We start from the raw sequence: 13,505 nt of genomic DNA on the forward strand, positions 1-13,505 counted from the left end.
AGAAGATAGGGGAAAGCGTAAAGAGAGGGACAGTGGGGTGGTAAGGGGGTGAAGGTAAAGGGGAGTAGAGAAGATAGAGCAAAGCCGAATAAGTGGGAGAGAATCTCGGTTATCTGCGGCGAATTCGTGGCTTTTTGCGTTCTTCTCTCTTTTTCTCTGTCCCTTTCTCACTCTTTCCTCTCTCTCTCTCTCTCTCTCTCTCTTCTTCCTTTTCTTCTTTTCCGTATGCCTCTCTAGGACGCACGGTAGCGTTTTAAGCGAAATTATACAAGATCCTATGTATGTCCTGTACGTACCTATGTGTATACATATGTATACGTATATGTATGTAACGTTAATCCCAAAGATACTTTTCCCAGCTGCACGAAATGTATCTCGTTTTTGGCGAGCTTCGAGATTACGATAGGTGGGAAGAGTCAGAAAGAGAGAGAAAGAGAGAGAAATAGTAGAATGGGTGATACTCTTAAAACGTTTATCTGTACTATCCACGTGAGTATTAATGTCCTTGTATTATTACATGGGTATTATAGGAGCTTGCAAGCTCGAATAAATCTTTGAGAAGATGTAAATAAAGTTTCAGGGTTCAGTTAGTTATGGAGAAAAAAATTCGTTTTGTTTTCTATCTTCCTTCGAATAATTTGTTAGGCATTTGATCAAGGATTACATCGACGGTCTATCTACTGTTAATCACAAATATGGTAGACCTTAGATCGGATAGTCCTTTTCTTCTTACATTTTCCAATGATCGAAGAGACGAGAAGAGAGAAAAAGAAAAAAGAAAATAAGACTAAGACGAAGGAGAAGAAGCGGGATCTAACAATAAGAAAGAAATTTCGCAAGGTACGGTAGATTCTCCGTGAAAGAGAAATGCATATTAAGTTCTCGACACAACAATGGCCTCGCTTAGACAGTAGCCTTTTCCTCCTCCTGAAGAACAGCGGCAGAATCAGCAGCATCACTACCTACCTACTACACTACCACATTACTACTACTATTACTACCACCACTACCAACAGTAGTTTCTTGAACGGACTTCTCCTACTTCTCGCAAGGACCACCAGACTCCTCTTTCTCCTCCTTCTCTTCCTCCTCTTCTTCTTCTTCATCTTCTTCTTTGGATCACACACCGAGATATTCTCCTATATGTATGTGTACGTGCGAATGTAGTCATGCGTACGTAGTTCGTGTCGGACGCGTAAAAAGAAAAAAGAAAACAAAAAAGAAAACAAAAAAAGGAAAGTAGTAAGAAGAAGGAGAAGAGGAAGAAGAGGTGGTCGAGACTACGGTGGACGGTTCCGACACGCGCCTTCCTTCTTTGCTCTGCTCCTCCTCACTTCCCTCCCACTCTTTGAGTTCTCTCGCTCTTCTCCGCCTTCCTGGCGTCGTCGTCGCCGGCGGCGCCGCGAGAGAGTACGCGTTTTCCAATATAAACACTAGCCACCCACGAAACATCGTGATATTCCTCTCCTCTCTTAACTCCATCACGTCCGATCTTTCCTCTTTATCTTTCTCTCTCTATCTCTCTCTCTCTCTCTCTCTCTCTCTCTCTCTCTCTCTCTCTCTCTCTCTCTCTCTCTCTCTCTCTCTCTCTCTCTCTATTTAATGTTCACCTCAACTCGCGAGATTCGAGTTTAATTGTTAATAAATTAAAGCCTCTTCAACATACATTAACTAAATCATTATTTTATCAGCTATAATTTATACCGTGCCGTCGATTCGATAATTTATTTAAAGGACGATGATAATAATGATAACGTGTATTATAATATTATAGAAGAAACAAGTAAGAAGTAATCGTATCTGTAAGGATTATCAAATATACTCATTCATCTAACTATCTACTTCTCACGATTTTTTTACTCGAATGAAGTATATTTAATTTCCTATACCAGTATACCTAATCATAAGTAAATTGTTCATTACCAGTAACATACATAAAGGGCGCTTAACGCGTGCGGGAATCGATGATTCAATATCCCCCAACTCGTCGAACAGAGAATCTGAAGAGGTCTTTTCAAACCACCGCATTTCGCATTTGAAATGAGCTATCAAGTGTTATTCGAAATTCTTTAACTCTCGCCGCTGCTTTTAAAAAGCCATTATTTATTTATTACATCGATATCATATTGTTATATAATGAGAAAAAGATGTATAATATATCCAAATAATAATTTATAATTTACATATATAGATATAACATATTTCGTTCATCAACGAACATGAACGAACAAAAAATGTAAATCAAAGTCTCGATCGTAGCGAGAGTAAAAGAGAGTCGACGTTTTTACACGAAACTTTTCCACTTTTATATACTTCGACGATACATACAACGTTTAACCTCTTTTCCCAGACATCTCCTCTCCTCCCACAAAACCCGAATACAGCGCCGACACCCTTTGAACTTTCATGATACAACGGTGAACCGGATTTCGTTGATCGTTTCAAAGACTCCGACGGTAGAACGGCTCGACCATTTTCGCGTGTAATTAATCGCGAATGAGCGAACATAAACCGTGTCTCGTCGTGGCATTCGAAATCTCAAAAAAAAAAAGGAAAAACAAAGAAAGAAAAAGAAAGAAAGAAAGAGATAAAATAAAAGAAAAGAAAAGAAAAGAAAATGAAACAAAACAAAATAAAAAGAAAGAAGAATAAATCGTTTTCGAGCTTTATCACTGCTTTTTAGACAAATCATCTTTTGGACTACAAAGGACTCGTTAAAAATGGCTTATATGATTGATCATTCGTATAATTCTCGACAATTCTGAATAACAATTGCATATATAGGGTGGCACAAAAGTTCTTAAATGATTTTAAAAATCTATTACTTTGTAATACTTTTCAGTACTTACCCCAGGAGTTTTCAGGCTTATATTATGTTTTGCAGATTGTACAGACTACAATACTGACTTATAAAATTACGAGCCTAATTAAAAATTTTTAACGTTTCGCAAGAAAGTAATTTATTATTGAAATTATTTTGAAACTTTTTCGATCCATTTAAGAACTTTTGACTTATCTGTATATCAATAATCCGTTCGACAGTTTCGTTCAATGAATTTGCTTCTGCTCCTCTTTGAAATTACAAATTCGTTTCTAATATCCTTCGTAAATATGAAATCTGAAAGATGGGTTAAATTTTGAGTACAGAGTCAGGATTTACCTCCTGTAGGATTTAAATCCTCTAAAGAACGACCACCAAAGATTTATACGACCGAAAGCGAATATATTTAAGAACACCGAAAGATCGTTCGCGCCTCCTAAAATAACGAACGTAACCCAGTTTCGACGATAAAATTATTATCAGGCTCGTACGGTTCTAAACGCGAAACGGTTAGTCGAAGTTGCTGATGGTGGTAGTAGAGAGGCACGGATTAATGTCACTAATACCGGCTCTATGAATGAATAATGTGATTCAGGGAGTTGGTACACCTCTCTCTTCTAAAGATGAGAACGAAATCGTTCGGTGAGTTTCAACGAAAAGCGATTTCATTTCCCTAGATATAAGCGAGCTAAAAGCTTCGTCTACGAGAATTAATCTAGAGTTCCTTTCATCGCGAACATTTTCACGACAGAAAAGTTCCACACAAAAGGTATCGTTGCTGATGTTCGATCGAGTCATAGAGTTTGAACGATCATCGATGTCTCACGATATCGTCTATCTATTTGACATTGGTCAGGAATCGACGTGAAATTGACGAGAAAAAGAGAGAGAGAGAGAGAGAGAGGGAAGAAAATCTATCTACAACGTGACTATGTTCATTCGCTCTAAAAATAAATATAAATCTGAATCAAAAAATACTACGATGATTAAAATTATCAATTTTTCTATAAACTATTAGAAAAAAAATATATATATATATGACAGTTGTGCATAGACATTTTACAAATTATCCAATTACTATCGATTTCATCAAAAGCAATGGCCGAAGCCGAGGAAAAACGGAAAAACGAGCGTCAGTTACTGGGTTTCCTAACGAGTTGAATTACAAAGAAATTAAAAATATTGCGTTCGACCATTGATAATGCCAACATGGGATAAATACATATGTATATGTATATGCATGGGTACATACATACGTACGTACTTAAGTGTACTCGTAAATGCATGCGGAGAGGTTCACCGAAGCCATGCAACGCGTTCAAAGCGTGCATCGGACTGTTCGTTTCGCGGTAATATTTCAGGAACATAATATCGCGCGCCTGCCCGTAGCCATGGAAGGTGGTAGTGATGGTGACGGTGGTAGAGCTCGGTTGGTATAATAAGAGTGTATGTGTGTGTGTGTGTGCGCGCGCGCGTGTGCGTGTATGTGTGTGTTACGGGGGTTTTCAGAGAAGGGAGAGCTTGAGTTTTCAGAGGGGTGGATCATTCGAGTGGTGGGAAAGAGAGAAAGAGAGAGAGAGAGAGAGAGAGACAGAAAAGAGGGGTGGCACCCTCACATACTCGTGCTCACTCTGCTCTCTCTTTCTCTCTCTCTCTCTCTCTCTATCTCTCCCTCTATCTCTCTTTCTCTCTCTTACTCACTCGAACCGGGTAGAACTGGGTGGAAATGACAGCCAGTTTGGCTATCCCCACTCCTAGGGGCCACACGCAAACCCCGAGCTACCCTGTGGGCCGGCTCCGTATATCGACCCATTTGCCGCGACACACCGAGCGTGTGCGACCTCTGACACGCGTACGTGCGAGTGTGCGTGCGTACACGCGCGACCCGAGATACGTAGAAGAAAGAGAGAGAGAAAGAGAATCGTGTAGCTTCTTAATTCGAAGAAGAAAGGGACAAAGAGTTCAGATCGACTTAGTTTTCTTACGATATACGAAATATCTTACGAGAGAAAACGATATTTATTTTTTTCAGATGTTATGTTTGTATATTTTTTTATATATTTCTTTTTTCTTTTTCTTTTTTTTTTTTGTTGATTGTTAACATTAACCTACCAAGTATGTAGCTCCGTATTTTTTATTTTAAATAACACAACAGATATAACAGAAATAACAGATATATGTACTTACGTACATAGCTATGGTGATATCGAAAGATAAATGTGAAATACTTTAAAATTCTTATCAATTCCAATTGAAAAGAATGCGATCAGTAATATATCATTCTATATATGATATTAACGTGATAACATTTAAAACATTAAACTAATAAAACAGGATGTACGAATTCAAAACTTGTTATTTCAATGATATTATGACACTGACCAATCAATATTTATTCAGATTCCGATGAGAATCGTGATAATCGTCTCGATTGTGTCTGTTGTGCCTGGGTGCACGAGAAAAACAAAAAAAAAAAGAGGAAAAAGTAAAAAGAAAAAAGTAAATAGTAGAGAAAGGCGAAGAAAGAGACGAAGAAGAGCTTTTTTCCGGGTGGGTTCGGTTCACTCACTCTTCCTCTTCTCTCTCTCTCTCTCTCTCTCCCTCTCTCTCTCTCTCTCTCTCTCTCTCTCTCTCTCTCTTTCTCATACACATACTCTCATTCTCTCTTTCTCTCTTTGTCCGCGAGCGCGTCTTCGAAGCTTTTTATCGCACGCGGTATGAATTTCTATCGGCGTCGCGCGACATGTCGGTAGTTCGAGCACGTGCGCGTTTAACGTCGGACAAAGAGAGAGAGAGAGAGAGAGAGAGAGAGAGAGAGACAGAGAGAGAGAGAGAGAGAGAGAGAGAGAGACAAAAAAAATGAGATTCTACAACGTAGCACGAAACTGATGCTGTGGGACCTATTTCTTTGCTCGAACTAAGATCACGTACTTCCATACATTTTTCATTGTAATAGTAAACTAATAAATTATTATAATGCCTGAGCGTGTATGTACGTTCTCAATCCATTTTTGATTAAGTTTATCATTATAGATATAATAAATTAAAACGTATATGTTATTAATATAACTATTGTACAGACGTATACATAGATATACATATGTATATGTAAAGAGGGAAGGGGATGGGGAGGGCGAGAACAGTGAGCAGCAATCCCGTCAAAGCGACTCGTGTTACGCGCCCCAACGACGAATTCTCGGAAAACCGGATCGGAACTATTCGAATAAATCGAGAACTGCGTTTCTCCCTATCTCTCCCTTCACCTCACTCCAATTCTACTATCAATTATTTTCCCTTGTTCGTAAAAGTAAAGGTCGAAGAATCGAGATAAGGCAGAGCCGAGATAATAATTCGACGGGTAATCCGATAATAACGTGGAAGGTACTCGTCGAGTTTCCCTTTAAGAATTCATTCTCGATCTACCCGGTAGTCTTATTCCTTGTCACTCTTATCCCTTAATTTCGATCGGTCTACTCGATAGTTAATTCGACGATTAGTTTCGCGCGATACTTTCAATGGTCAATAAAAGAAGGAACATTAATTCTTAAAAACATCGAATATTAGAAAATATCTTTAAAACGAATTGTATGATCGCGATTATGTGAATTAGACAAATGTGTACGTTGATAGTGGATGTGAAAAAGAAAAAAAAGACGGAACGAACTGCGAATCTATATTCAAAGAAGCATTCAAACACGCATAGGAAGAGCAAATTCGTTGCTTTCGTATAATAAAAGATAAAATAAAATAAAATAAATAAAAAATTAAGTGCGATGAACTTTTAACGACGTTTCTACGTTAGAAAAGTAAGCTTCGCAAAAAAATCAACCTATGCTATTGGTGGTATTGCTACTACTACTAGTCCACAAAATTCGCTTTCATTATCGAGGAAGTTACAAACAACGCGAGCGTTAAACAGTTCTACGGTCGAACGATATTATCGTGACACGATGGCAGTGGCGGTGCAGCTTTTGAAATATAATTGGCGATCGGGAGTCGCTTGTTATTCGATCGTGTAACTTCCCCCATTTCCTACTTCTTCGCTCTTTCGTTACGGAATCGAACGCGAGGGCTCTATAGAACGTGCCCACATATACACGCATACAAACGTTCATACATACATACATACTTACTTACACACACGACATAGAATATGGGCGATTTTAATCGAAATTGCCAACGGTTCGAACGACAACGTCAACCCGATTTCTGTTGCAGCATTTCGTGCCCGGGCATATTTTGCTAATATTCCGCCGAAAACGAGTTTAAACGGGACGCTTTTTGTCCCGGAAAATAATTAGGTTACGTTGAATCGAAAAGATTTTTCAAACCAAGCGAAAAAACGAACGTCTATTCACCGATGTTCCGCTTATCCGAACGATAAGAGGAAATAAGTATGTACTTAATTATTTACATATACTATGCGGTAGCACTTTCAATAGGAAAAAATCCTATTATTTTGTTTGATTTCTTCTCTTCCAATAAATTCGTTCTTCTTTTTATTGATTCTTATCAAAGGAATAATTCCACTTTTTATTTTATCAATTTAAAAAAAAAAAAACGAAGGAAAAAAGAATCTCGCGAATATATAACAGAACCACAGAAATGAATTAAATTTATATAATACGAGCAATAAATATTTGAATAGACGGATTAAAGTTATCGCGTTACACAATATTATATCGAGAAACGTTCTCTCGGAAACTTTGATTAAAAATTACAAGGAATTTTGTGAACGAGCCAATAAATCCAAGCGGAAAAGCTTAGAGTGTAATCATCGACACACATCGTTTCATTCGATAAGCTATCGATGAAATTCCAATTTCCGGATAAAATCCCGAAGGAAGATGACGTTTGTTCGTACAGACGAAAAAATTCAAAGATGAAAAGAAAAGGGAGAAAAAAGGAAAGTCTCGTTCGGGGGCGAAAAATCGCACCGTTCGGTGATCGATTCGAGCCTTCTATTAATGCGATCCATCGTAGGGGGTGTAGTAGGCAATGACGGAGCCCGAGGACACGATGGCTCTCCTTCAGGGCCGTAGAGAATCTTTCGAAATTGGGGGCTTTGGATGCCGGGGCACGCTCGAGCTCCGTTCGAGCTCCTGGCAACAGGACAAAGAGTTTGTGAGAGTGAGAGAGAAAGAGAGAAAGAGAGAAAACAGAGCTCGCTACTGCTACTGCTGCTGCTGCTGCTACTGCTGCTGCTGCTGCTGCTGCTGCTGCTGCTGCTGCTGCTGCTGCTACTACTACTGCTGCTACTGCTAGTGCTGCTGCTGGTTGGATCGATGTTTGCCCCGCTGCTAGAATTTCTATTTCATAGAGGGACGGCCCTGTGTGTACCCATCTGCTATTCCCCTTAATTCGAACGATCGTTACACCCGCAACGCCGGGGTGCTTCGGCTTACTCTGAGACCTCCAGAGACATCGTTTTCGAACGTTTGCACTAAATATTTTTCGCCTGAAATTGTTCAGGGATATCTACGATGTAAGCGAGACGAGTAATATAAAAAAAAGAATAGCACGTGTGTAGAAATATTGGATTCGGTAATAAATAATATCGAAATTTGATCGCATGATGCTACGGTATAGATTGTATACTATTTGATAATATAGTATCAGCCTTATCGAATAATCTGAGAATTTTTAGTCAAAGAATATCGAAATATCGTATACGTTACTTATTTCGATATAAAATACTGCAAATTCCGTCATTTACTTTACGTTTGGGGCAGAGGGGAAGGGGAAAGAGTCGGAATGGGTTGGTTGTCATGTCGCAAAATTTAAATTGGTTTGGATTTTGTGAAAAAGCAGTATTAATAAGTGACATAGAGAAATGATGGAAAAAAAAGAAAAAAAATCTCGCTGGATAAATATAAAAACGATTCGAACCAAAATTCGCTCGAAAGTTTAAGCTCGAAAGAACGATTCGATAAAGTTCCGTAGCTCGGATATAATACATTATATTCGTTGCAACGTCTTGCCAATTACAGGAGCCGCGACTCCGACTAATTAATTTGATGGCGTTCTCCCATATTCTCGAGGAAAAGACCACCCGGCGAAATAATCTCGTTCGCAATGCATCATCGATGGCGAACCGGCTGAGGGACGAAGAAGGAGAGAGGAAAGAGAGAGGAGAGAGAAGTTATAAGAGTCGGCGGGATTGAACTAATGACGAAGTCGAATTAATTACGCACAGTTACGAAAATGAGCGTCCCCGTTGTTAGATGGCGTAATTTTCGGTAACCAACGTACCACGTAAGTACTTACATATGTACGAGTACACGTATTTACCTAGAGTACGTACAAAGTCTCACGGAAGTCGATACGAATTTACATTCGACTCGGTAAAGCCGATTAAACGTCAACCGCGAGAGAACCGGCTACTTGTAAACGTTGTTTCTCTCTTTCTCTTCCAATCGTATTAATAACGGCCATTCCAATCGTAATTACGCGAACTCTGCACATTCGTCAGCGGAAGTGAATAATGGTCATGTGAAATTAAAGGAAATCGAGACGGGACTAACCATAATTCACTTTCAAAGCCGATCTTTTTCTTTTTTCATTCTTTTCCAATCGATTACGTATAAATCGATGGACAAATCTGTTTATATATTGAGATGTATAGAGATACATAGATATAAAATTTGATATTTTTAAACGTTACTACGGATGGATCTCTTTCCTTTTCTCTTTTTCTTTTTTTCTACCCTTTTCTTCTTCTTTTTTTTTATGATACGATAGCTCGCGATCGTCAAAATAAAGAGAATAATGGTAAGACACGCGAGTTTCTGACTCCATAAGCGCGAGAACGAGACGACTATCAGAAAACGGCTATACCCTTATCAGGCTTATCGGTACGAGCGACGTTCTCTCGCTGTCTCTCGATGATAAACGCTCGTAGAATCAGCAGGCTTCTCTATCTACGCTTGCAACACACAGAGAGACAGACGGACAGTGTCGTTGGACGTTTACCGATCTTTCTTTTATTTTCCTTATGGTTTCTCTTACCTCCAACTGTTTCCTTTTTTTCTGTCCTTTAGTCACTTCATCGAACACGACACGAAACTTACAAATGGCGAAGATAAATCGTATCAAAAATTGTAATGTTATACATATAACGATCGCGATATATGTATATGTGTAAAGAGAAAGTAATATTTATAATATTTTGTAACAAAGGGAAACAAAAAAAAGGAAAAAAAAAAGATATACATACAGAATAACACGCGCGAAGAAAGAAGAAACACGCATATACATACACTAGCACGCTATTTAATGCGCATACATTTCTCTAATCATACTTTATTCCCGCGATGAGCAACGACGATAACTTTGTCTCGATCGCATCGTAATCGAGGTTTCGCAGCGTTACAGGATTTTATCTGACGCCGACATCTCATGAAATTCACTCGTCCTAACTCGTACCACGATGAATCGAACGAGAAAATTTACATCCCCGAGAAGACATCATTCTTCCAAACGCCTTCTTTCTCCTCTTACTCTTCAACCTCGATATCTAACACTTAACGCGAATATTTTTTTTCGATCTTTCCCAATCGTAAATCACTCTACAAATACCACATTTTATAAAAGCACTGATGTTTCAGTGTTCGTGCATTAAATTAAAACAAAAGTGAAACTCAATGTTTTACATAAGAAAACGGAAGAAAGAAAGAAATAAATAAATAAATAATTCATACGTTTAAGAGACTAAACAAAGTTCTATTTCATTCTAACGACTGATTAAATTGATCTTCATCGTGACTCACTAATACCTATCTGTCATCTCTCTCGACGATATCTCGACTACGTAAAGCAAACGAAAGAAAAAAAAAAAAAAAAAGGAAAGAAATAACACGTGGATCTAGAAAACAGAAAAAGGAAAAAATTTTCATAAAATTCGAGCGACGATTCTCAGAGGACACGATATCGTCGATGACGTGCCAATTCTGTTTTCCCTTCCTCTCTCTCTCTCTTTCTTTCTTTTTATCCATCTCTCTTTCTATCTTTCTTCTTCCCTACTAGAAGCATATAGCTGCTACACATCAAAACTCCTTTATTTTTCCATCCCGGAAAACGCCTCGAGGGAGCGCTAGAAACGAGGAAGGGGCGCGTCTATCTCGACGCGCTTAGGAGTCCCGTTCTCGTGGGAGGTGCTTCGAAAGGAAACACACGTTCTCTCTTTCTCTCTCTTTTTCTCTCTTCCTGTCTCTCTCTCTCTCTCTCTCTCTCTTAATCTTAAGGATAGCAGCACCCATCTTCCTATCATTTCCGTTCAGTTTATATTCTTACGTTCTTGTTCGCCACCGTTACTATCGGTTCAACCTTTCCGATCTCTTCTCAAACATGTGATTTAGTTATGTAGAAGGAGGTAGAAAAAAAGAATGAAAGAGAAATACTGATAAAAAGACTAAAGCGTAAAGATAGAGGAGGATAGTAAATAAAGAGTGAAAGAAACAGAGAGAAAAAGAGAGAGAGAGAGAGAGATAAAAAAAGAAAAAAGACATAATAGATAGATGGATAGGTAGAAATAAAAAGAGACAAGTAGAAAAAGATCAAAAATAAAGAAAAAGGGAGACAGGTAGAGAGAGAGATAGAAATAGAGATAGACAGAAAGAGAGAGAGGAAGAGAGAGAGTGAAAGAAGAGGTGGGGTAAGGCTCACCCCATGGATACCGTTACCCGCTAATTGAGCGTCTGGGGGATTTCGCAATTTTCGTACCTTCCTCCTTCCCTTCTCTTCTCACTCTCTCACACATACATTCATCTACACAGATATATATATAAACATATATACATACATATATTCTCTCGCACACTTTCATCGTAGAACTCGCACAAAATCTGCTCTCCCAAAGCACGCGTAACATCCGAGTCTCGCTTCGATATCTCTCTCGGCACCCTTTTCCACAACGAAAAGCAGAAGCTGTAGTAACATCAGACAACGAGGGCGATATGCGTCCATTTAACGCGTTGCCCGTCGTACGACCTTTACACAAGAGTTACCTACACGTTAAACCGATATACGCCTGTGTATGTGTTTTCTTCTCTCTCGTGCGAGACGAGAGTTGTATTTTCGTACATAGGTACTACCTTTTGACTAACAGATTTATTAACTCGATTTCAAAAACTACAACTCATTTTTAACGCTTGGATACGCTTTGAATAAAAAGAGAGAGAGAGAGAAAGAGACAGCAAGTAAATACATACGTATAAATATATTACGCAATGCATTTTCCAAGAAAACTACGATGTTATTTACCTGACGCAAGATTTTTCTTCTTTCTTATCCCATTTCCTCTTGTTCGATGAAAATGCGAAATCATTGAAAGCTCTTAAGAGAAAACGATGGGAGAAACGAGAAGTAAAAAGAGGTGGTGGAAACTCGTGGCCGGAGTCGATCGATTTCGTTCCGTTCTCGTCGTGAGTCATCCGCAGAATGGAAGGTTCTTCCTCCTCGTAAGCAGCCGACCTTTCCTTAACCAAGGTCCCCTCTAACCACAACAATACAAGGAGATAAAGAGAAACAGAGAAAGAAAGAAAGAGAGAGAGAGTGAGAGCTAGAGAGAGAGAGAGAAAACCTTGAGTACACAAACGCATACCTCGAAGTTCTTCTCGGTTTGGTCACTGCCAATGTGAACGAGGAAGGAAAATATTTTCGAAGACTCCAATCAAAAAAAGGAACTCTGAATTGGTTAACGGTAATAATCTCTCTCAAAGCATTGTAGAAATCGTTTCATAACATTATCGCTCTTGTATCTTACATCTAAATATCTATATATGATTTTCTATGATAATTACAAATTTGCATAATCGTATATATATATATATATATATATATATATATATATATATATTGTAAGTATCGATACGTAATTATTGTATGAGCCGACGATCATGAAATTGATATAGAAAAGTAAGAAATGTTGGTCACATATAAGTCTATCACGTGATTCTTATAATGAAATCATTATTCAATGAAGTAATTTTTCTTGTTTCTTTTATTTTTTATTAATTATTAAATCACCAACTCATATATTTTATAATATTCGATTACCCTGAAAATTCGTGTCGATTATAAAGAAAACATAACATTCAAATGATCGATTTTATTAAAAAATTCAAATTTACATAGACGTCTTCCTTTACATAGACCGTACGTAAAAAAGAAACTAGGTATTTAACATCGTTATAAATTTTCATCGATTTGTAACGAAAAATCCTTTCAATTACCTATATACACCAACTAAAAGGAAACCATAGTGAAATTTTCTGCCGACATTACTGAAAACTCAAGTAAACTTTTCGCCCAATCTCAATACATATCTTATGCTACTAAAAATGAAAATAATAGATCGTTGAAAATCTATCCGTATGAAACGATCGAAATCGTTCGAATATGATAACCTCGTTTATGATTATGGAACAATCGCACGGTTGTCTTTTCAACCCCGTTCTCGGGCGTGATCGAGCGCGATTATTATTGTAGACGAGCGACGGGTCAATCCTCGGCAATGAACAAGGGAAAAGAGGTACGTGTCGTCGGAGGAGACGGGAGGAGTCTGAGTGAAGAAGAGGAGGAGGAAGAGATGGAGAAGGAGAAGGAGCAAGAGGAGGAGGAAAAGAAGGAGGAAGAAGAGAAGTGGAGAGGAGAAGGGAAAGTAGAAGGAGAAGAACGGTACGAT

At 38.4% G+C, this 13,505-nt stretch overlaps 1 protein-coding gene across 14 annotated transcripts in view; it reads right to left on the reverse strand.

The window, feature by feature from the left end:
• LOC127071000 (uncharacterized) overlaps positions 1 to 13,505 on the reverse strand; it is a 102,219-nt gene that overhangs the window by 37,994 nt on the left and 50,720 nt on the right. For 12 of the 14 annotated variants that reach the window (XM_051009712.1, XM_051009708.1, XM_051009690.1 and 9 more), the window contains one exon: positions 12,083 to 12,314. The exons of the other annotated variants lie outside the window; for them this stretch is intronic. In XM_051009712.1, the coding sequence (XP_050865669.1) occupies positions 12,083 to 12,146 (64 nt within the window). In that variant the 5' untranslated portion in view covers positions 12,147 to 12,314. The remainder of the gene's footprint in view (positions 1 to 12,082; positions 12,315 to 13,505) is intronic. 14 annotated transcript variants of the gene reach the window in all.

Source organism: Vespula vulgaris, chromosome 1, assembly GCF_905475345.1.
Source record: "Vespula vulgaris chromosome 1, iyVesVulg1.1, whole genome shotgun sequence".
NCBI classification, from domain to species: domain Eukaryota; kingdom Metazoa; phylum Arthropoda; class Insecta; order Hymenoptera; family Vespidae; genus Vespula; species Vespula vulgaris.